Source organism: Cricetulus griseus (genome assembly GCF_003668045.3).
Source record: "Cricetulus griseus strain 17A/GY chromosome 1 unlocalized genomic scaffold, alternate assembly CriGri-PICRH-1.0 chr1_0, whole genome shotgun sequence".
Classification (NCBI taxonomy): domain Eukaryota; kingdom Metazoa; phylum Chordata; class Mammalia; order Rodentia; family Cricetidae; genus Cricetulus; species Cricetulus griseus.
This window is the reverse complement of record NW_023276806.1, coordinates 196,903,533-196,927,733: the sequence shown is the minus strand read 5'-3', so window position 1 is coordinate 196,927,733 and position 24,201 is coordinate 196,903,533. Positions and strand designations below refer to the sequence as shown.

Here is a 24,201-nt window from a genome sequence, read left to right as displayed (position 1 = left end):
TCACCAATAGGGACTTAACTTTAACCTCTGAGAAACAACCAAGGGCAACTTGACCTGCCCTTACCAACCACTGGAAAGGAGGTTTCTCATGCCTGGCGCTTAAGGAACTTCGTTAGTCTATGGGGAACACTGTCAGCCCAAGTAGCATAAGTCCCTTTGCACGTGTGCACGTGTGCACGTGTGTGTGTGTGTGTGTGTGTGTGTGCACGTGTGTGTGTGTGCGCGCGCGTCAAACAGCGTATACTTTTAGGTAAATATAAAATGATTCCTTGGGACTTTCATCAAACAACCTTGGTGTTATTTGTCTCTCCTTCTGTACTGACCTCCCCTTCCCCAGCTGAAGGCCCTCTTCCTGTCTTCCGTTTCCCAATGCATGTCACCTGTATCTTGCTGTTTCCCTCTCATGATTCCCCTCCCCTGTGCCCCGACTCTTTGCATACTCCATGTTGGCTACTCACATCTAAAGGTTGGAGCTAGTTACAGGACCAGGCTCCTGCTTTAGCAGCCATGACAGGCTGCAGAAAAGACATGTAGGCTCTGACTCAGCATGTGTCTGACCTTGCTGGGCTTGCACTAGTCACTAGGAGGTCAGATACCCTCTTTGTGGCAAGGAACCAATCAAAAGTTAGCCGGCAGGACTCCAGATGCACTTTACTGCTCTGGGAGTGTTTTATGGTAAAAGTGCCACGACAGTGAATGCAGAGTATAGCAACCGCCCTGGGAGGGCCTACAGGCCTTAACAACCAGTTGACCAATCAACACGGGACAGACTACCCAAACCCAGAAGCGCACCAATCTTGAGACTGTTAGTTACTCCCCTTACGCTGCCCTATAAGTTCCAACCTTTATGGTTGGGGGTCACCACAACATGAGGATTCTATTAAAGGGTTGCAGCATTAGGAAGGTTGAGAACCACTGCCATAGATGTTAGTGGAACCTGGAGGGTAGACTCCATTGTCCTCTTTAAGAAAGTTAAATAGGTGCAGTCCAAGGATGGAACGCTGACATTCAGGAATAACCAGACTCAGTTTCCCAACTGGAAACTAATAACACTGGTGTCTACCCTCAATATGCAATTCAAATTTGCTTGAAGTTTGAAGCTGTTCACTGTTGGAAAGACAGCGTAGGACTAAGATGCTGGGTTCTGCTTTCTTCACACTCACCACTCCAGGTAAAATGTGGTTTATGGTCTCTACTGAATTCCCTGGGAATAGGTGCGGCAGGTGGTACCTCTCTACAGCAGTATGGCCCAGGCATGTACACTGCAATGTGGAAGTCTGGGGAGAAGAAGGAAACCACTGCCCTCAACCCAATTATCCCTGATGAACACACTGAGGTAGCTGAAGAAGCTTTTCAGAGTGTTTCCTGGGTGGCTTGGCACCAGGCTTTTGAACCCTAGCCTTCCTTCTTCTTAGGCTCATGGAGCTCAGACTGCTAGAGATGCTCTCAGACTTACATAGATTTGCACAAAGTGAAGCAGAGTCGAGAATTCTAAATGAAGGAGAACTGTTATGAGCAAGACTGGGAAGGGCTGACTTGTGAGCTGTAGCAAATAACATTGTACTGTGTCTCCAGTACAACAGGACAATTGGATGCTGGGACCCTGTAATTCCAGGCTCTCCCAACCTCCCGGAGGAACTACAACAGCACCTTAGAATTAGCCCTTGGGGATATCACTGTCTCTGCCAGTGACCCAATGCTCCTTAAGCTAATTGCTTTCTAGGGAAAGTGGTTTTGCTTTATCTGTCTTAACATCATGGGAGAGAGGATGGTAGGAATTTTTTTTTTTTTTGTAATTAAGATTCCAGAACAGAAACTACCTGTATGTCACAGGAAATATATCATGACAGACTATACTATGAACCAATAGTAACCCTCTACTTGGCCAGGTCTCCTGGTAAAAGGCAAGATGGCCCATCACAGGACACTAATGTCACCAAAACAAAGTAGAGGATGAAGTCTGTGCCTGTCATTGCAGCTATAACAGAGATTAAAATACCTCTGTTTAAAAAAAAAAAAAGATGGTGATAGGAAAATAAACCATGAGATATTAACAATTTAAAGAGAGAGGTATAAAATAGGACATCGTTCAGAAATCAGAGCCATCACGTCAAAACTCTTTAGTGGACGCTGAGGGAGATGAATATTCCCATCATGCATTACATTAGTATTTGAGTAATTAAGGGTCTACTATGATGCCGCACAGACCTTAGTGAAGAGGAAACCTAAATCCCCCTTAAACAATAACAAGCAAATAGTTGGATGAATGGAATGCTTGTGTAGGTAGAAGTCAGTGTATTGATCAAGAAAATAATAAAATGCAGCCAGGCAGTGGTGGCGCACGCCTGTAATCCCAGCACTTGGGAGGCAGAGGCAGGTGGATCTCTGTGAGTTCAAGACCAGCCTGGTCTACAGAGCAATTGCCAGGACAGGCTCCAAAGCCACAGAGAAACCCTGTCTCGAAAACCCAAAATAAATAAATAAAATAAAATAATAATATGCTATTTTTTATTTGTCATGATCCAAGGGTTCTTCTTTGTGTGAGTGTGTGTGTGTTATATGCTTGTTCCCACATGTATTCACAAATATTCTGGAGGCCTACAGCCGAGTTTAGGAGTCCTCCTTGACCTTACTTGTCAAAACTGGGTTTTTCATCTGAACCCACAGCTCAGCCATAAGGCTGGTCTAGCTAGCCAGTTTGCTCAGGAAATCCCCTGCCTTTGCCTTCTCAGTGACTGGGATTCTGATACACTCACTGCCTTGCCCACCCAGCATTTACAAGGATAGTGGGAATTCCAATTTGTTTGACCAGCACTTTAACTGTGGAGCCATCTTTCCACCCAGCCCCTAGATGTGATTTTTTTTTGCAAAAAAATAAAAATAAACATCAATTTAAAGCAATAATTATAGAAATAATATGATATTTGAATCATTTTATGCTATTGGAGGGGAAAGCAAAATAAAGATATCTAGCCCTAGGAATATGGCTCAGTGGATAGAGTTTTCCTACCATGCACAAGTCCCTGGGTTCAAATCCTACCCATGTAAAACCAACAGTGATGTACATGTCTGTAACCCCAGCACTTGGAAGGGGGAAGAAGTAAGCTGAGGAGCTTGGGGTCATCTTTAGCTACATAGTGAGCTAGAAGCCAGTCTGGGCTACATGAAACTCAGAGTGGTTTTTTTTTTTTTTTAAGCTGCTCAAGATGTCTCTCTCTTTGACATGACTGGCATAAAAGCAGTAATCACACTGTCAAAAGTATAGCTCCTTCTCTCTAAGAAGAAACACTTGAGTAATGGAAAATATTGACAGAAATCCCCAGGGAAATCTCTCCTTGTTAGGTTCAGACCCCTGCAAGCACATATTACTTTGTAGCAATATTATCCTTCATTGAGTATGATAGTTACATTAAGTCACAAATTGTATGTTTCAGTCACAAGATTCAATTAGTGATTTACTTCAAAAATATCAGTGTGTCATTTGTCAATATTTCTTAATAATTTAATCTGCAAGCTCGCTATGGCTCTTGGCATTACTATCCTTCCCTTTCTCTTTTCTTCCTTTGAGGTGCAGGGTGTCGTGAGATAGTGCCTCCAACTCACTATGTGGCAGATGACCTTGAACTCCTGATCTATTATTTCATTTGTGCTGGGAATTTATTTTCCACTATCTTTCTCCAGCCTAATGTTCTTATTCCCCTCTGTGCACAGTTTAAATCCTATGCTCTGTCATTGCGAATACGCCCACGCGCTTATCTCTGGATCCCTTGTTTGCTTGCACGGATTTCTTTTGAGTCAAACTAAAGTGGTTAACTCAGCTTGTCTGCCCCGCCTGTGCCTAAACCCCTGTAGTTGTGCAGGGACTCACACCCAGAGAGCTATCATTTTAACTTCACAACCACAAGCTTTGAGTGAATTCTTCAGGCTACCTGGAAATCACACATCCTGGTTAATTTCTCTGGGTTTCCCCAGTGACTTTGTCACGCCCCATCCCTCTTCAAATGCTAAGTGCTCCTGTGGTAGTCTCAAGCTTGGTTGGTGACCTTTCTTTATTGGACCTTCCTGAGAAATTCTGAGCTATCATCACGACCTTCCACTGACTCCCACGACCCCTTCTATTCGTCGTCTGTCACACAGTTTGCCTTCCCTACTACTTTAAGATGAAACACCTGTGCAGGTGGAGGAAATGCATCCTGCCATGCACACATTAGACCTCACTGCTCTTGTTCTGCCCAGAAAGAGTGTTCCAGCCACTCTTCTCCTTCTCTGTCTTGCTCTAACAACATTTTACAATCTCTTGGGTTATTTTCATTAGCAAGTTTATTTCTTTTTCCCATCTTTAACCCAAAAAGTCGCTTATCTTGTCTCTGTTTTCCCAGCTGACTTCCACTACATTTCTTTGCAAAACAAAACAAAACCCTCACAACAGTGCCTTGTCCTTATGGTTGTCAATGCACTCCCTTTCTCTCTGGAGTCTATTGCTCCTACCACACTTGCTCTTACTGTGGTCTCCAGTAACCGACTGATAGCCAGGGAGATGGTCAACTCCCCAGCCCTCAGCCTGAGTTAGCAACCACTTAGCAACCACATCTGGTGATGAGGACCACTCCCATTTTATGTGCTGTCTTTGTGAGGCTCTGGGGATGTTTCCATTCCTGGCTTTCTTCCTGCCTCACTCTCTGCGTCTTTTGCTGGATCCTGGCCTTTCTCACTTCTTCATGAATGAATGCTCTTGGGACCAACTTTAGCCTTTTCCCTTTCACTCTCTATAGTTCATTGTTTGTATGATTCAGACTTACAGGTTTAAATAGCATCTATATTGTTTCCTATTTAGACCAGACTTTTTCCAAAATTCTAGACTACATATTTATTTTGCTGCCTATTCAAATTTTCTACTGGGATGTCCAGTATACAAGAGTCCAACATGTCCAAAATGGATGCTTTTTCTTTCCAACAAATCTGCCCATTTCTAGCTTTCCTTATCTCAGCTGATGGAAACTATCCAGATGCTCTGGGCAAAGACCTCTTAGTCACCTGGACTCTTCTCTTTCTTTCCATCCCAATAGTAAATCCTTTAGGGAAATCTAAAGGCTTTTCCTTTAAATGCTATTCACATTTGATTTCTTCTCCTTGTACCTCCTAACATTGGTTTGGTCCAGGCCAACATAATTTCCTAACTAGATTAATGAAACCATTCCCTAACAGACCTCTCTGCTTGACATAACTGTCAAAAGATCTCTTGAAACATACAGTGGGTTATAATCCCATTTAACATCCTCAAGGACTATGTTTTATTCTGAGAAGAATAAAAGTCTTTGCAATAGCTTACAAGGTACATATGGCCTAGCATGCTTCTTTCTGCCTGCTGGTGAGCTGCAGCCATGCTGTGTCTGGGCCATAGCACCTAGCTGTGTTCTCTTCCTAGAGATCTTTTATCTGCTGGCTGACTTCCTTACCTCCTCCGTGTCTTCGTTCATATCTTATGTGCCCAAGAAAGCTCTCCACCGCTCTTACTCCAACTAACCCCTCAAGTCCATTGATTGTCTCTGCTTTTCCTAATGGCACATTGCTTTTTTTGCCTTACATATTATGTAATTTGTTTCTTGTTTATTTTCTGTTTCTCTTTAGCTGGAATATGAAAGAGTTTTCTTTCTGTCACTTTTGTTTCCTAACATGTCTATGACAATGCCTGATACATTGTAAATGTTTGATAAACAGTGACTGGATTGCATGCCTGTGGAAACCTGGTTTTTTAAAGATCCAAGCCAAGGCTACATGACAGTCCAGAAGGAATGCTTCTCTCACCACCTCTGGGCTTTTCTGTGCATTCCAGTCTAATCCATTGCTGACCCCTGCTGGAACTCACTGACCAAGTTGGTGTCCCTCCTTTGATGGGACAGGAAGCCCTACAGCTCCCTGGGGACCAGTGGTACAATAGATTCTACTGGCATCGACTGTGCCTGGTTCATATGAAGCAGTAGTGATGCAGCTCTTCCTGCCTTGGTCATTTCCAGATTCTTAGGGGCCTGAAAAAGTCAGAGTACAGCTTCTTTTTGCCTTGCTCGTATTAACAAATGTCTTCACTTAGAAGGGCTTAGAGAGGAAAAGCAAAATTTAAAAAAATGGTTTTTCCCCCTTTGCTTCTGCCTTCAGAGCTTAAGAACCCAGTCTTTAAGCAAACCAAAAATTGGCATAAGGGAGAAAATTTGTTTTGAAAAAAATAGTATTATGTGTTCTTTCTTTTTTCTTTTCTGTGTGACTATTCTCTTTCAACTAGAGAGCATCCAGGCTGTTAGGGCAAGGTTAGAAAAGTAAAGGACTCTACTTCATCTCGCACATTTGCACAATAGCAGTCCTGAAATTTCTATTGGGAAAGAGAAGGGAGCCTAAATCTCCAAGTCTGGCACATATTAGAGCAAAGCAAGCAGCCTGAATCTTAAACTTTGCTGTAGTTAGTAAGTGGATAGAGCCAACTTAGGATGCTAGCGCCTCCTGAGTGAGAAAGACAAGTTCTTTTCCCATTGAAAGAGCCAAGGGCTGGAGGGAGGCGAGAAGGAATGGAACTGAATTGGATGCTTAGGTCCCTGAGAAGTAACTGGCTTCCTTCCACATGCCAGGGTGGGGGAAGGCACCCCTGTATACACTAATGTTGAATCTGAATGCTTGGGTTAGTCCTCTCTCTACTCTGCGCCTATTGATAGCAGAGTGAAGTGGTGCCATTTAAGAAACACAGGCGTCTATACAGATGGACTTCTGTGTGCACCCAGCTCCGCTCCCTGTGGCTTTCATGTGATACCGAGAACCAGAATATATTTATTTTTATTTCACAGTTTGGCTGGAATGAGCCGGCGTGCTGAGAAAACTGGAAGTCCAAAAGTCTACATTGCAGATAAGACGGTCACACTCAGTGGGGACATCACAAATAGCAGATTTAGCCAGACCTCAGACTCCAGCCTGAATACCAGAAAGATAGCAAAACAAAACAGTAACAAAACCCAGACAAGATCTGTTATAATTTTTGGGCACAATCACAATTTTCCCTGAAACTCCCATGCTGGCCATGAAAGCAGGGAAACGGAGGAGCACCCGTCCTGAAAGCACTTCCTGTCTGCTGGGCTGAGGTTATGTAAACTCCCCCTCCCGAGACCTGCAGAAACCAAGGCAGGAGGACGGGCACTGAAAGAGTTTGAATTTTGAATTGATTCAACTTTTATCTCAAAAAACAAAATTAAATGGAATGGGAATATTTTTTAACTGAAAATGACAAATTGAAATAGAAATTAATTCTGTTACCTTAATTGACAAATTTGCATTTTTCCTGTCACTAATGGGAGTAGAAGCTCATTAATTAAAGGCAGGTAGCTATAGATAAGAAAGAACACAACAGGTTTTTCTTTTCCTTCAAATTGATTTGCAAGTGTATATACATTTGGTTTTGCTCCCTTTACAGAGCTAGAAATTTTGAAAGGGCCACTAGTGTGCAGGGTGAAACTTTGAGTCCTCAATAGCTGCTCCGAGCAACTAAGATGGGCATGTGAATTGTGGAGAAGGGGTAGGGAGATTTTCTCAAAGGATCCACATTGTTCCTCTGTGACTTAGCCTGTGTTGACATTTGCTACCTCTGCACATGCAGAGCAATTACAGCCACAGGAGTAGTGGAGACAGAACCCTTTGCCCCAGCGATAGAACAGCTCCTGAGCTGGTAGCCCTCCAGAGAGGCAAGAGGCCCTCGGTTCCCTTGGATTCTTGGTACACTTCTTTCTATATAAAATAAGCCTATATTTATCCCACTAATGATTTGTGCTTTGAATTTGCACTTGATATTGTAGCATGTCACATTTACTTGCTTTATTAACATTTACCTAGTGCATGTTTCCGTACCCCAACACCTGCGTTTATATATTTTCTCACACAGGGTCTCATTATGTAGCTCACACTGGCATAAACTCTGAACTTCCCTGCTTCTGTCTCCTGAATGCTGGGATTGTAGGGTGAGCCACAGTACCTGGATGATTCTGGTTTTTAAATATTAACTTTCTTCCCTTTAAGATATTTTAAAAATGTTATCCTTTTTAACTGACTCACCTTTGCAAGGGACGATGCTCCTGTCTCTCTTAAAGCTGCACTTTTCTTTACATGCCTATACTTTGGCCACTTTGTGTGTGTGTGTGAGTCTATATGAGTCTAGTGCTTCCTCTCCTGAGGTTTCAGCTCTTAATGTATTCTGGGCATTCAGATCGCTATTGTTTTTTTCAGAGTATAGCTTGATATTTACTTACTTACTGGTTTTCAAATATAAACTACTTTTAAATTTTGATTTAGCCAAATTCTTTTCCTTCTTGATTTTTTTTCACAGCACACATGAGACCCTGTGTTCAAGACCTAACCCCACAATAAATAACTCAATACATAAAAATAAAATTGTATCATAACCAAGACAACTTTTCTTGTTTAACAACAATAGAGGCATTTGCCAGCATTTTTAACCAATTAGTTTCTTAACTTTAAATGGTTTAAGTATTTACCATGAGGAATTTATCTTTTTGAAAGCTGTATGATAGAGAACAATGCTTCTTTCCTTTCCTCGTGATTAATCAATTGTTTCTGTATCATTGATCAGCTCCTGTACTTAAATGAAGTGTCTTTGTTCCTATCCATCAGGAACTCTATTCACAGGCTTATTTGTGGGGTCTTTATTCAATTCTTCTCATCCATTTGTCAGTTACTATACTGTTTTATGGTGGTTCAATCCCTTCATTATAATATGTTGACATCCACTGAAACAGTTTCCCTTCTTTTCTTCTGGTCCTTCTAAGGTATTTCTTTCTAAAAAAGCTCCATGAGGGCTGAGCTATGTAGTTTGCCTAGTATGCTTGAGGCCCCTGGCTCAAAAAAGAAAAAGAAAAAAAAAAAAAAAAGGAAGGGAAACAACAAGAGTCATGGGGAAGTAATCCTGTTTAGAGGTACTGCTGACCATGCCTGCTGGGGGCTGGCCACAGGTGCCCACGTGGGCGTGGTCAGAGTGATGTAGCAAGGGTTTAAGTAGCAGACAGGCAGGCACATGGCCCTCTTTTCTCTCTCCTGCTTGGCTGAGCGGACATCTGCAGGTCATTCCGGATTCGGTGTAACCCTGGTCACTGGCCATTGGGCGAGTACTGTCCCCTCAATAAACTACCTGTTGTCAGTCTAGTTCTGACTCCATTGTGTTTGGCGTTAACTAGTTACCCTGTTTGCTTTGCCACTCAATAAGAAATTTACAGTTGTCTCCATAGACGTTGTAATGCTGTTTGTTTCTATCATGTATGGAATATTGTAGCCTATTATAGTTTCTGATTGATGACTGCTGAAATATGAACACATACTTGATGGTTTTTATTCAGTCATTATGTTAATATATCATTTTATTGAATTAATCATACCTTGTTGATATGGACTTCATGGATTGTGATGCTTTTCTTTTTCATTTGATGCTGGATTCTAATTTCTAATATTTTGTTTAGTATTTTTGCACTTGTTTTTATAGATTAAATAGGTATATTTATTCCTTACCAATTATCTTTTTAGGTATCAGAATCAACTATATAAAAATAGACTTCCATCTTTTTTTTTTCTATGCTCTGGAGCAGTTTATAAAAGAAATAATTTATTTTCTTAAGCATCCATAAAGGGCACCAGATCCCCTAGGACTGTAGTTACAGATGGTTGTGAGCCACCATGTTGGGGCTGGAAATGAATCCTGGTCCTCCGGAAGAGCAGCCATTCCTGGAGCCATCTCTCCAGCCCCATGAAGCAATCCATGTTTTATAGATTTGTATAACTTGCTTATACAACTTCCTAAACATGGTACCTTTTGGAGAATAGATCTTCTACTACTATTTCACTTTCAGATTTTTCTACATCATCTTAGGCCATTTTTAAATTCTATACCCTTCTTATAAAATTGCGCACCATCTTCAGTTAATACAAAGTTATTCGGATTATTCTCTTATAATTAAAACTTCTGCTCATGTGGCATGTGATTTTGTCCTTCTTTTTTCCCTGAGAATGTCTCTGTGCCAGCTCTACTATTTTTAATCCATATTTGTCTTTAAACAAAGTGATTTTATTAGGACTTTAAAGGAAGAATAAATTTTGTCTTCTGTCTCACTAATTTCTTCTTCCACTCTTTTAAAAACATTATCCCACTAAGATTGGGTTTTATTTTATTTTGTTTTATTTTTGGATCTCCTCATAATCACTTCCCACCTCCTGCTTGTATGGAATATTTTGTTTTGTTTTGTTTTGTTTTTCGAGACAGGGTTTCTCTGTGTAGCTTTGGAGCCTTTCCTGGCACTCACTCTGGAGACCAGGCTGGCCTTGAACTCACAGAGATCCACCTGCCTCTGCCTCCCGAGTGCTGGGATTAAAGGTGTGTGCCACCAACGCCCGGCCAGCTTGTATGGAATTTTAAATCCTACATACAGTGTGTATATGTTTGTATTATAGGCTCTGTGAGTCACCTCCACCATCTTAGAGGTCCCCCTCCATTTAAGAACCTCGTTAAAAACCACTTTGTGGAAAAACAAAAACAAAACAAAACAAAGAATTGGGAGGTGATGGCACATGCCTTTAATCCTAGCACTCCAGAGGCAGAGGCAGGTGGATCTCTGTGAGTTCCAGACCAGCTTGGTCTACGAGAGCTATTTCCAGGACAGCCTCCAAAGCCACAGAGAAACCCTGTTTTGAAAAATGAAAGGCAAAACAAAACAAAACGAACTACTTTGTGGCCACTGTTTTTCTGAGAATATGGGGGCCACCATGTCATGTCTGCTTTGCTTTTGATTGTTTTCCTTTTCTCCTATAGTTAAAAACCTCAGTTTATTTACTTTCAACCTTTCTTTTTACCCAGGCTGTGGACTACACTTCTAGTCTCAGTGTTTGTTATTCGTGGTCTGCATCATGTTGTCTGTTTCATTTAGTTCTATATTTTGGCTAAATCTCTCTTTTTATCTTAGTTATGTAGAACTCTGCTTTTAGACTCCCAAAATTATAATATTTTAAGGCAATTTGGATCTATTACATGTATTTTATGTTACTGTCTACTTGACTATTAAGATATTTTATCTTACCACGTATTCAGTAAGAATGCTTGCAAACTTTCAACATCTCCATCTAATATTTGCAGTAGGCTTTTGATAGATATTGTTTTATCCATTTCAGCAATCACCCTTTGCTACTAGCTTCCTTGTAAATTAAGTCATAAATTGGTGTTTCATTTTTAACAAATACTTATTCTGGAGCCTACTAAGATGTTCATGTCTTTTTTTTCTTCCTTAATTTCTTAAATTCATTTGATTAATTATTTGCACATATTTCTGAGTCTTCTACTTTCTCCTGAAGATCTAATTATTTTATTTCACTCTTCAAGTCATGTAGTATTCCTATATTAGTTCTCAGTATATTCTCTGCAAATAATGAGAGCAAGTACTTCCCAAAATTTTCTTTTCTTTTTCTTCTTTTTTTTTTTTTTTTTTTTTTTTTTTTTTTTTTTTTTTTTTTTTTTTGGTTTTTCAAGACAGGGTCTCTCTGTGTGCTTTGCCCCGGTCCTGGAATAGACCAGGCTGTTCTCAAACTCACAGAGATCCACCTGCCTCTGCCTCTGCCTCTGCCTCCCAAGTGCTAGGATTAAAGGCATGGGCCACTACCTCCTGGCCCCAAAATTTTCTTAAACCTGAGATCTCCAGTGAGATGGGAATTTCTCTGAAAACTTGCTTCCATTCTTCTGTTAATCTCTTTCCAATCACCTTCTCTGATTTAGTAATGACTACAATGTCATCCTGTCATCCTTTTTTACTATGTTGTCGTTAAGATTTATTATCTCTGCATTCTATTTTTCTTTTACATCAATATTATCGCCCAAAACTAAAATATTTCTTTTTAATAAATCCATTTCCTCTAGCTTAATCAACCACTTCCCTTTATTTTTCACTAATTCCCTGCTTCTTTTTTGAATTCTGTATCTTAAATACATGATTGGTAGAGGCAGAAGTGTCTAAACAATTTATTAAATATCTTTTCTGCCTCTGGGATTGTAATGGCCTTGCTTCTCTCTTCCTTAAGCCTCCATGTATTGTACACTCCATTCTTTTTTGTGTACTTATGATAAAATCCATCATTTCTCTGTGTTTGAACACAGAATTTCAACTGAGTAGGTCCCTGAAATTCCGTTTTGGGAGTTTATTTACACAGTCCACAAAGCTAGCAACAACGAGGAACAAACACAAACAGCACTTCCTCCATATGAAGTAGGAAACTTGGTCCCTTTGGGAACCCTTTCCCCATGGAGGGACACTCTCTCAGCCCAGACGCACGGAGGAGGGCCTAGACCCTCCCCCAAACGAGGTGACAGACTTTGATGAACCCCCACAGAAGGCCTCACCCTCCCTGGGGAGTGGATGGGGGTGGGATGGGAAGCCAGTGGGGGGCATGGGAGGGAGAGGGAACTGGGATTGATATGTAAAATAAGATTGTTTCTAATGTAAATAAATAAATTTTTTTTAAAAAAGAAAACTTGATTCCTCCCATCAGTCCTTCTTTAACTCTACAGAAAGATTCAATTCGGATCAAGATCAGGGAGAATCAAGTTTGGAAAATGGATCTAGTGCTGTGTGATCATCTCTAGCACAATTTTAGTGCAAGGGCCTTCTAAGCATGTGCTCTGAAGTGTAGGGGGAGTTTGTAACCTAACATCACCACTTCCCACTGAAGTTGGGAATAAAGGTAGCAAAAACTGATGGTTTCAAGTGCATCAAGGCTGTCTCAACCATGTCTACGAGAATCAAGACCAGACACAGTCTCTTATGCAGCCCGTTTTTTGCAAATCTCCAATGCTTTTCAAAAGTAATGATTTAAAGGTTTTAAAAAAATCGTTAACATAAGCTGTTTGGACTTGAACAACTCAAAGAACTGCAAGATTCAAGCTAACTAAAGCATTAAAACTGTGGCCCAGCGAATTAGACATCCTGTTTCAGTCCTTCAACTCCAGTCAGGGTGCCTAATCAAGATTTAACGTCAAAGGCACACTTAAATATGTTAGGAATTAAAGGATATATATACATATATATAACAAAATTAAAATACCGATAAATCTATTTCATGCTCAATAAGGTCATTCTAATACCCTGTCTCCCCATCATCACCCAATTCTTAGACTTGGGATGACCCACCCGAAGGAAGACATAGAAAGGAAATACCTAGATGCCAGCATTGGGATGGTGTCCTCAAAGTAGTTAAGACACAGATGCTCTTCAGGCCTGCCTCTGTAAGGCAGACCTTGGTCTCAGCAAGTGTGATGACCTCATGAACTCAGAATCTGAGCAGTGTGTATTCATCTGAGCAGGGATGAAGAATGTGTGCACAATGACTTGATTCCTTATGTCTCAAGTAGAGAATGTAATCTTTTTCTTATGGGAGAAGTGAGAGATAGATAGGGCAAAGAGAAATATAACAAAATAATTCCTTGCTTGAAAAAGCACAGAGAAATAGAGACATGGCAGCCATTGCCTCCATAGGTGGAGTCCCTGTCCCCTTTACCTCCTCTAAGCAAGGTAGTGAATACATTTATCTCACACCCAAGGTCTGACTTGGAATTAGTTCCCAGCTTCCAAGAAGATTTTTATTAATAGATTCTGTTACTAGTTCATTCTATATCAGATCTGAGGAGAAAGGGGGGGCCTAAGGACACAGAGGTTCAGCCCAAATCCAACTAGCCCCCAGATACATTTCCAAGTAGAAACAGAAATGCCTCATTAACAACTATTCCTCAAAAACTGCTGGAGTGCAAAGAATAATACTCAGATCAAGAAAAACCATTTTAAAAGTCTCTTACATTTGTCCTGAGTGTGATAGCAGTTGAGTGCCAGAGGGCGTTACCAAACAAAAGTCCCCAGGGGGAGTTCTACTGTGGACATTATTGAAAATTTAAAGTCATGTACCAGTTAAAAATCCAAATATTTTTAAAACTTAATTCCAGAATAGTTCATAGGAGTTCTATTAGCTTCTTTAGTTTACTTACCCACTAGTGGATGCTCTACTGAGAGGGATAAAGGAAAAACCTTAGGTCACTGGGCCCCACAGGACCCAACTATCTAGCTGCACTTGAAGAAACAGACAAGCAAAAGGAGGCCTCTTCCTATTTAAAAAAAAAAAAAAAATCACTTCTAGAGCCGGGCGGTGGTGGTGCACGCCTTTAATCCCAGCAGAGGCAGGCGGATCTCTGTGAGTTTGAAGCCAGCCTAGTCTCCAGAGCAAGTGCCAGGATAGGCTCCAAAGCTACACAGAGAAACCCTGTCTTGAAAAACGGAAAAAAAAAATCACCTTTAAAGTTAGGGGGTTTTCCTCTTTGTGTAATCCAAGGGCAATCCCACCTGCTTTTCCTGCCCTCATTATAAAACACAGAGCCTCTTGAGAATTATAGGCCACCTTCTTTGGTGGAATCCAAGGATCCCTCCCTCACATGGTTTATGAGAACCTAGTATCATTCCAATGCTATGTTCGTGACCATTTATTCTCTCACGGATACCTGAATGCCCAGGACCAGAAAAATAAGACAGATGATACTAAGAGTCTGTCTATCAGCTCCAAAGCAAAGTTTCTCCCAAGATGCCAAAGATTCTCACTTCAAAATCACAGAGTGTGGACATGAGAATGGACTTAACCTGTTAAGAAAGGGATTTGGAGCCCAGTGGTGGTGGCACACGCCTTTAATCCCAGCACTTGGGAGGCAGGGACAGGCAGATCTCTGTGAGTTCCAGTCCAGTTAGAGTGAGTTCCAGATTCATAGTTAAACCATGTCTCAAAAAAGAAAGAAAGAAAGAAAGAAAGAAAGAAAGAAAGAAAGAAAGAAAGAAAGGGAAAGGAAAAAAGGAAAGAAAGAGAGGGAGGGAGGGGCAGAGGAAGGAAGGAAAAGGAAAAGGTTTGGGTATTAAATATAGTGGCTAAAGGACTCAGGTAACCACTCAACATTAAAGATTTGTAGCAGCAGTAGAAAACAGGATGTGGCAATAGGTCCCTTTTGTCTAAAGTCCCAGGGGGTGAGAAAATGAAGACACAAGCACACAGGAGAGCCATTTCCAAGTCAAACACTTTACTTTTACTCACAGGTCTTGCCAGAAACTTAGCATACAACTTTTAAGATGATTTAAGCTTCAGCATTTTAACCTATAAAACAGGGGAAAGCAAGCTGCTTAATCAGGAGCTTCTTATGATTCCATGAGATTACAACATCCTTTACAAGTTGATTGATGCACAGGCATAAGATATCCAGGAGGGGATCATCGGGAGGGAACCTCATCAGGTTAGGAAAGGCCTTTTGGCCTCATATTTAATGGAAGCAGCACAGCACATACACACACGCACACAGATTTCAATCCACAGTAGCTGGGACACACCACAGAAAAATCCTTCTGATGTCAGAGTCCTTCAAGGGGCAGAGGGGCCCTGAGGTTGTAACTTAAGACTGTTCTTAGAGAAAGATGCTCCTATTTAATAGTAGCTATTATCTAGCTGCTCCTTCCCCAAATCCAAGACAGCAGCTCTCTAAAATAAACCAATCTCTCACCCCCCCCCACCAGTTCACCTGTAACAAAAACAATGTGCAGACCTCCACGGAAATTAAGCCCTACTTAGCCACTGAGAGGTGGGTAGTCTCTGCTACGTCTGAGATTACTTAGGGCGGGGCATCAGGAACATTCATCTCTATTTCTCTGAACAGCTATCAATGGTTGTAAAAAGTCTTGTTTTGCACCTGTTCCACCCAAAAGTTACTCGGGCTTGCCTTCTAGGTGAAGGAGAAATTTTTCAGACCAGCTGTTTCTCTCTGGTGCTATTATGGTTGTTTTCTAATTGCTTAACCAATCTCCTCATAATCCTGGGCCAGAAAGTTACCACCCCTAAGAAGGAACTTTTAAAAAGGAAAGGGGTTACAATGCAAGCGCAGGGTTCCACATTACACTATAGGAACTGCAAGCAGACTCAAAGCACTTCCCAGGCACCAAAAAGCATATCCCAGCCATATATCCACAAAGCAGAGGCAGCTGGGGCAAGTGGGAGAGTGAGAGACATCAGCCTCCCACAAACCTGGAATTCTTGTTAAAAGACAATACAATAAATTAGTAAACATTGCTGTTTACAGAAATAGAAATACTTTCTGTTTCCAAAGGCCTCTCATCATCCAAGTCTGGACATTGCCAAGACTACCACCCTGGACACCCTCTCCAAGGTCCGCCCTGGTCAATGGGTGAGACACCAGAGTCCTTGGGACTGGGAGATCCTCAAGCGTCCGAGAATTCAGTTTTACATCTCTGGTGACATACATGGCCGGAAGAATCCTCAGTATGCTGGTTTCTTGCAAGCTGTTTTGAAGCAACCGCTCCTTTCAGGTGGCAATTGCGTTGCAAGACTTCTTCTGGCTCCCAGTCCCTCTCCAGAGTCCGACAAGCTTGTCTAGAACCCATCCTCAGAGCGGAGCAACCAGTCTGTGCCTTGGTCTAACGACCCTGGAAAATAGGAACGGACAGAGAGAAGGCAAGGACAATGGCCTGGGGGGGGGGGGTTGTGCTCGAGGGAAAGACAGACAGCAAGGACAGTCCTACAGGCAAGCAGTGAAGCTGGTCTCCTGGCCAGAGCAGGAGCTGGATTCGGAACCAGAGCTTTCCACCACTGCTGGGGGTGGTGGCTCAGGGCGGGGAGTGCGACGACGACCCCGGTACTCAATCATGTCGGGATGGTAAGTTGGATGGCGACGGGCGTGCTTGGTCAAGTGGTCGCTCCGGGAGAACTGCTTGGGGCACAGCGGACAGGAGAAGCGCTTTTCACCGGTGTGGGTTCTGTAGTGGCGGGCCAGCTCGTCAGAGCGCGTAAACTTCTTGTCGCAGTCGAGCCAATCACAGGAGAACGGGCGCTCCCCCGTGTGGGTGCGCTGGTGTGACTTGAGGTGCGAAGACTTGTAATAGGCTTTGTTGCAGCCCGGGAAGGCGCACTGATGTCGCTTGGATGCGGGTGTAATCGGCCTCCTCCGGAACGTAGGGCCCGTTGCTGGCGTGGGTTGGGCCCCTGGGGGCCCCTCGGGCACTTCTCCGCTGTTTTCGCTGTTTTCGGGGTCCCCTGGGACCTCAGGAGCACCCTGGATGGCAGGCTCGCCACAGGAGCTCTCAGCGCCGTAGAGCTCCTCCTCCAAAAAGGCCTGGACCGCCTCGGGGCCCCCCGTGGGGCTGGAGCTCCAGGTCGGCTCGCTGCAGCTAGTTGAGGCACACGGAGCTTCTCCCGGGTCCTCCCGGGTGCTTTCCCGGGCACCGCAGCTCAGATCCGCCAAGGCGCTCGCAGCCAGCAGGTGGGGCGCTCCATCATCCTCGCCGGGGCTGGGGGCGGGGACCTGGAGGACTGGGGGTACCCACAGCACCCCCCGTGCCCCGGCACCCGTCCCCGCTGACTCCCGGGACACCGCACCCACCTGGGGGGCAGCCGCTGCATTGGCACCTTCGGGCTCCGTTGCGCGCTGGTGCACCACCGCCCCAGTGGACATAGACACCAGGCACTCGGCTGCGAAGTAGTCCAGGCAAGCCACGGCCGCCAACATGCCGGCGGCGCCCGTTCGCGGGCGAGCGCCGTCCGAGCGCGGCGAGCCGCGGCCAGGAGAGTCCCCGGGAGCGTCCGTCCCGCCTCTTCGAGCCGCTCGAGCTGCGGGACCCGGGGGCGTGACGCTCACTGTCCCAAACCGCTATTGCCGGTGTCTAAGCTGGCCCGCTCGGCGTGTCCTGCCCCGCAGGAGTTGCGGGGGTGGTGGGGACCCGCCCTGGCCCGAGGATACCCCTGGATCGCGCGGCCGCGCGGACTAAGGCATTCCCAGCAGCCTGAGAAATTATCTTGTCTGCGCTTTCTCTCCGCTGCTGGCGAGCCAGGTAATTTCAATGCGCGCAAGTGCCGGATCGCAACTTCTGGGCAGCCTGCCTGCCTCGCCCCCCGCGCCCCTGGTCCCCAGCCAGCCGGGTGTCCGGCAGAGTCCCAGAAACTTTCTTTTAAGGGGGGCCGAGAAAAAGCCGCGTCAATACCTGACTTGTCTTTCGCTTCGCAAACGCGATCGCGCTGGCGAAGTGAGCTGGAATTGCGTTTGTCTCGCGTCCGCCGCTCGCTCGCTGCTCAAATTGAAAATAGCCCCAAGTCTGCATCCAAAAGAAACGGGGGCGAAACAAAGTTTTCGCATTTAGCAGCTCGACTGTTAATGCCCGGTCGGCAGCCGCGTCCTAAATAGATCCACCACGTAGCCGCTATTAACTAGCAGCAGTTTGAATCAGAAACGGTTTTAACCCTAGCGAGAGCGAAGAATCCTCTCGGCTTGAAATAGAAACTTAAAATCCTCCGAGTAACGATTTAACTATTCAAGCAACGAAAGAAAAATGCGCGTTTAAACGGCATTAACCTGTCACAGGCACACAAACAAATTTCCGCGATGAAATATAAATTACAGACTAGCAGCGAGATAAACACATTAAAATGGACTCCCACAATTTTAATAATAGAAAGTCACGTTTCCAATTAGGCAACGGCTTTTATTTCTTTTTTGACAAAAAATTAAAAATAAGAAAATGCAGCAAAACGGTATAGAATGTTCACCCGGAGGTTTATGATTGTGGGGGGGCTTTTTCTTTTTTTATAATCAAAAATATGAATGATTTCTTTTACATGTCTTCACTGCTTTATTTGCTGCCCCCCCTTTTTTTAAAATTAAAAAACCCACAGAAATAAACAGGATAATTTCTAATTAAAGTCCCACCACAGTTTGGGATATACACAGGCTGTACTTTTATAATATTAAATTATGTGCATTTTGTTTGCAATGCTTCAGTATTTTTTCCCCTCTGGAAAATTAAAATGATACACATGCATCAGGAATAACATATGCCCATATACTTAATGACTGGAATAATCAAATACGCTATTTTTGTCGTGTTTGCTTCACATTTTTCATTTATATTAAACAGTCAGAGAGGGCTGCCTGTCACTTCTCTCCTCCCCGGACCGTTCATTTCCCCCTTCACTGGTCACTATCGGGAAGTGTATCTCCTTCTAAGGCACGCTGAACTTTGTTGCCCAGCCACCTCTGTGTGTAACCCTGCACGTGCAGCCTGGTTAACGTATTTATAATTTTTAATAAATGTTAGGTGCAGCACATGTCACTGTGCAGCTTGCTTTTCCCAACGTGATTTTTGTGCTGATACCTGCAGAGCTGCTCGTTCATTTCAGCAGCCTTATAATAATATTGGCATCTGTATTGTTATTAAAGGGACCCAGTTCTAAAACTGATGGGTTTTTTTTTTTTTTTGCTAAAGGTATTTACCTCAAATTTTCAGATGCTGCAACAACCTGTACATGAAAATTCTATCAGAATGATTTACTACCTGTTTTCCCTTTTAATTTATGATTTAGAAAAGCATGTAAAGATGTTTTTAAATGCTGAAAGAAGAAAATTCAAGTGTACCTGTCTTCTGTAATTGATAAATGTTATCATTTTGTCATATCTGTTTCAGATCTTTTCTAATTTGAGCTATTTGACATTTCTGATAAAATTAAAGTCCCTTTTGCATGCCTCCCTGTCAGTTTTCTGCACCTTTACCCCAAAGGCAGACACTATCATGAATTTGGTATGCAGCTTTGCAGTTTAGGCTGCACATTTGCAACTGCATAGGAATCTATATGGGATATTGCTTTTTAAAAATGCATACACATGGTTTTAGGATATATATATATATGTATATATATATACATATATATATATATATATATATATATATATATATTACTCTGCAGCTTGTTTCTTCCTTCTTGGTATGTTTTTATTTTTCCTATTCATGTTGGTAAATATAAATGCAGTTCATTCATTTTAATTTTCCCTTCGTAGATCCATGCATATGAATGTGTCCTGTTTTTCACGGTCCTATTGATGAATGCTGGAGTTGCAGCCAATATTTTGATATTACTGGTGCATGTTTCTCTTGCACATATGGAATGCTTTCTGCATGTGTATACCTAGTTGCAGCTTGCTAGACAGCACTCATGGAGGGAGTCACTAGGCACTGCCAAGTGACTCTCCAGTTTTCACACCCATCGGTAGTGGGTGAGAGGTTCCATCTCCCTCAAGTGATAGGAAACACTTCTAGATTCAGACTTATTTCTACCAATTTGATTTTTTTAAAAAATAGCCAGTATCTTGTTATTTTATTTGAATTTCCCTCACTGCTAGTGAGGCTGGGCATTTTTCCATGTATTTATTGGCTGTTGAAGTTTCTGAGTCTGTGATTTGTTTTTTCACAGCCTTTGTCATTTTTCCAATAGGCTATGCATGCTTTTTACCTTTCATCCCCTGGATTTATAGTGTTCCATGCGTGTACACATTAAACATATTGTCCCAATCTATAGCTTGTCTTTTAACTTTTGATGTCTTCTGTATTACAGAAAATGTAAAATGTAGTTGTGGGCACACTAATCCTTAGAAATAACAACAACAGTTTTTGTTGCCTCTGTATCATTAAAGAACACCTCCACACCTGATGCATGAAGACAGCAGCTTCTGTCTTTCTCTCTGATGTCTAGTGTGAAAAGCTTGGTGTAAAGCAGGAATTGATTTCAGTCCCCTCTCCCCCACCATGGAAAGCCTGCTGTGACCTGATTTACTAAGCAGTCATCATGTCCCTATTAATGTGCAATACCACCATGACTGTAAATTAAATTTCCATATATTCATGGAAGTGTTTCTACTTTGTCCTTTTCCATGGACCAAACCAATTCTGAACCAATAGCACACTCTGAATTACCATGGCTTGATAGTAAGTCTTAATCATGATGGCTTGATAATTACTCTTGAAATGCAGAAGGATGTGTTCTTTCCTTGTTCACTTTTTACAGCTGCCCTGACCATTTTTACACTTCCCTTCTATACTAACTTTAGCATCAGCCTGTCAAATTCTAAAGAAAAGCTTTTGTCTTTTGTTTTTGTATTTTGCTGGGTTAACTTTACAATTTGAGGAGCTATGACATTTTTATGAAGCCCAGCGACCCAGTTCATGAATATTATTCTGAGTTTTCAAGCATTTTATAATTTGTTTGCAAAATGCTTGTGGCTATTTGTTAGCCCCTCACTCCCCCAACCCCAGGCAGGGAACCTTACAGCTTTTGTTATCATGACAGTGGGGTAATTTCTTTATTAAAAATTAAATTTGTTGATTGCTGTTTTTGAAAGGGCTAATGATCTTGTTTAAAAGGCAAACATTCTCATTGGCTTATTTTTAGAGGACTTTTGTATTTTTCATGTAAATGATCATGTTATCTGTAAATAACACCCTTTCCCTGATTAATCTCACTTAATCTCACTGCATGTGCTGGGACCCCAGTACAGCCAGAGTGTTAATAAGCACCCCTTTCTGTCTCATTGAAAATATATCTATTGTCCATCTTTGCTGTGAATTTTTTATATAGTAGCCCTTTATCAGGTTAGGGTAGCTCTTTTTTTTTTTTCCTATAGTGCTTAAAGTAGGACTATTTTAAAAACTTGAGATGGATACTGACATTTTTATTATATATTTTTTTCTCAGACTGTTGAGGCAGTTATAGGTTTTGTTGTTGGTATGCTAAAGCAACAGGTCACATTGACAGATTTTTCTAATGTAAGCCTGTTGAATCTCTAAAACAACAGTGCTTTCTATAGTCTACTGTTGTATTTTTAATACACTGCCCCAAGCAGCCTGTAATATTTTATTTTAGCAATTTATTCATAAGTGAAGGCTTAGGATTTCCCTTTATTATACTGTGCTTGGCTGTTGTCTGGTGTCAGTGTTATAGTACCTCTGCAAAAATGCATTTGGAAATTTTTCTTTCTTTTCCCATTTTCTCTGACAGTCTCTGAGAGATATTATTTCCTTGAATGTCTAGTGAAGTTCATCTGTAAGGCTACCATGTTTTGAAATTTTAATGCAATTTCTTTAGTCCTCTAAACCATTTTGGTAATTCAGATTTCTCTTAAAAAGATATATTCAAATCTCCAAAATTTTGAAATTTGGCTCATATTCTCTCACGTTAACATGTACTACTACTATGTTTGTTGTCATACTCCATTTTTACTACACACACACACACACACACACACCCCACACACACCACACACACACACCACACACACACCACACACACACACACACACACACACACCACACACACACACACCACACACACACACCACACACCACACACACACACACACACACACACCACACACACACACCACACACACACACACACACACACACACACACACACACACACACACACACACCACACCACACACACACCACACACACACACACACACACACACACACACACACACACACACCACACACCACACACACACACACACACACACACACACACACCACACACCACCACACACACATACACACACCACACACATATATAGTGATTTTTTTCTCCTAAATAAACAAAGGTTTATTTATATTTTTTACGAGCCTGTTGGTATTTGTCCATGATCCTTTCAAATGGGCAGCTTTGGCTGACAGTATCTGTTTCTTTTAATATAGAGATACATGTTTACTTTCTGTGTTTGTTTTTTTTTAATCCCTGACACTTGTGCTGAGTGTCACACTTCACTGTGATTTCTCAAACATTCAGTTTTCAGAGGGGCGCCCTTCCTGAATTTCCCTGCTGTTAGGTCACTTGAGCTATTCTGTAGCTAATGTTTATTGTGTAAGCTCCTGGGATTTGGCTCTTGGAAGTACAATTGAGGATTATTTGAAATGAAAAGTAGAATAAGGGTAATTTCTCAATGTGATGTATACAGTGGCCTTGAAAGAAATGTTACTAAAATAATCTTGCAAGCCCATTCAGAGGCTCCCAGGAATGCCACAGTCACACAGATGTCCTGGAAGGCCAGCCATCTCAACATCCCCTTTGACCTAATGATTCAGTGAGGGAAAGGAGTAGGAATTCAACAAATACACACAGGATAGATGAATGACCACCAATCTCAAAAAGACAGCTTCCTGGAAACACTGAGGTTCCATCTGCATCTGGTTCAGGCTCCCTCCCTCCATTTTGTCAAAAGCAGGTCCCTTACTGTTCTAGCCCATTACCCTTTTTTCTTCCCATTTCAGTTTGCCACATGCTTTCTCCCTCGGCAGCATCTTTTGTCCTTTCTTCTTTACAGCATAATTTGAGTCAATATTAAATAATGGACTAATAGCCTTAATTTAAAAAATCCTCCCCCTCAGTGGAGCAGCCAACATAACTATATTGCCTTTCAGAGCCACGCCGTCTCTCACGCCTGAATGCGGTCTCTGACACCACTTCCTTACCCTCCTGAATTGCTAAATTCACTAAAGCCAGCATCTAGCTCTCTTTCCTACAGAGATCGCCCTTGTTAAGATAACGCAGATACCTCCCTGTGTGTCTCTGCTCAGCACCACTGAGCTGTCTGTTTGAGAATGGTAAACTTGGTTATAGGTATTTTACCACAATAAAATCTTGCTTAGAAGAGAAAAAATAAATACATAACATGGATCCTTTCATTGCTAAATCCAGCCATCAGTGACCGGAGCTCTCAGAGCAGTTGAGCAACCCTGAAGCAACACTTCTCTTGGCTTCTGTCATCCGACATTCTTCAGGGCTTTCTTCATTTCTTGGTTCTTTAGCAGTTTAAGTCTTAATTACTCTTTTTTTTTTCCTGTTTTACCTAACCTCTAAAATTTAAAGTTCTCTGAGCTATGTCCCAGACTATCTCCTCTCAATTCTACCTAGTCTCTCTAGGTAATTTATAGTATTTTCCATGATTTAAGTACATAGGTACACCCTTGACTTTTGAAATTATGATCTCACCCAGATCTCTTTTCCAGAGATGTCCATTTCAAATCCATCTAACCAATTGATAGTACCCCAGCCCTCTGACATGTCTAACAGATACTTCAAACAATAGATTAGAAGTTGAATTCCTGTTCATTATCCTCAGATCTGCTCCACACGTTCTGCCCTGTCTCAGCACCCAGCACTACCATCAAGTTTGTCATTGTCACTTCTGGCTACATCAGCCCCACATATAATTTGACTCCAAGTCTGGCCAATTATTCCTTCAAATGAGATATAGATCATCTACTTTTCTCAT

At 42.2% G+C, this 24,201-nt stretch overlaps 2 protein-coding genes across 4 annotated transcripts in view; both read right to left on the bottom strand.

Annotated features, from left to right (window-relative positions):
* The window catches only part of Tsga13 (testis specific 13), a 312,864-nt gene that overhangs the window by 38,366 nt on the left and 250,297 nt on the right, over positions 1-24,201 (bottom strand). The window lies entirely within an intron of this gene.
* On the bottom strand, positions 15,134-17,614 carry Klf14 (Kruppel like factor 14). The gene has a single exon (XM_027391608.2). It carries the CDS (start codon positions 17,612-17,614, stop codon positions 16,628-16,630), a length of 987 nt encoding a protein of 328 aa, XP_027247409.1. The 3' UTR covers positions 15,134-16,627.

Bases quoted from the DNA above. Each gene is read 5' to 3' on its own strand.
- Klf14 (XM_027391608.2), bottom strand. From the start codon at position 17,614: ATGTTGGCGGCCGTGGCTTGCCTGGACTACTTCGCAGCCGAGTGCCTG.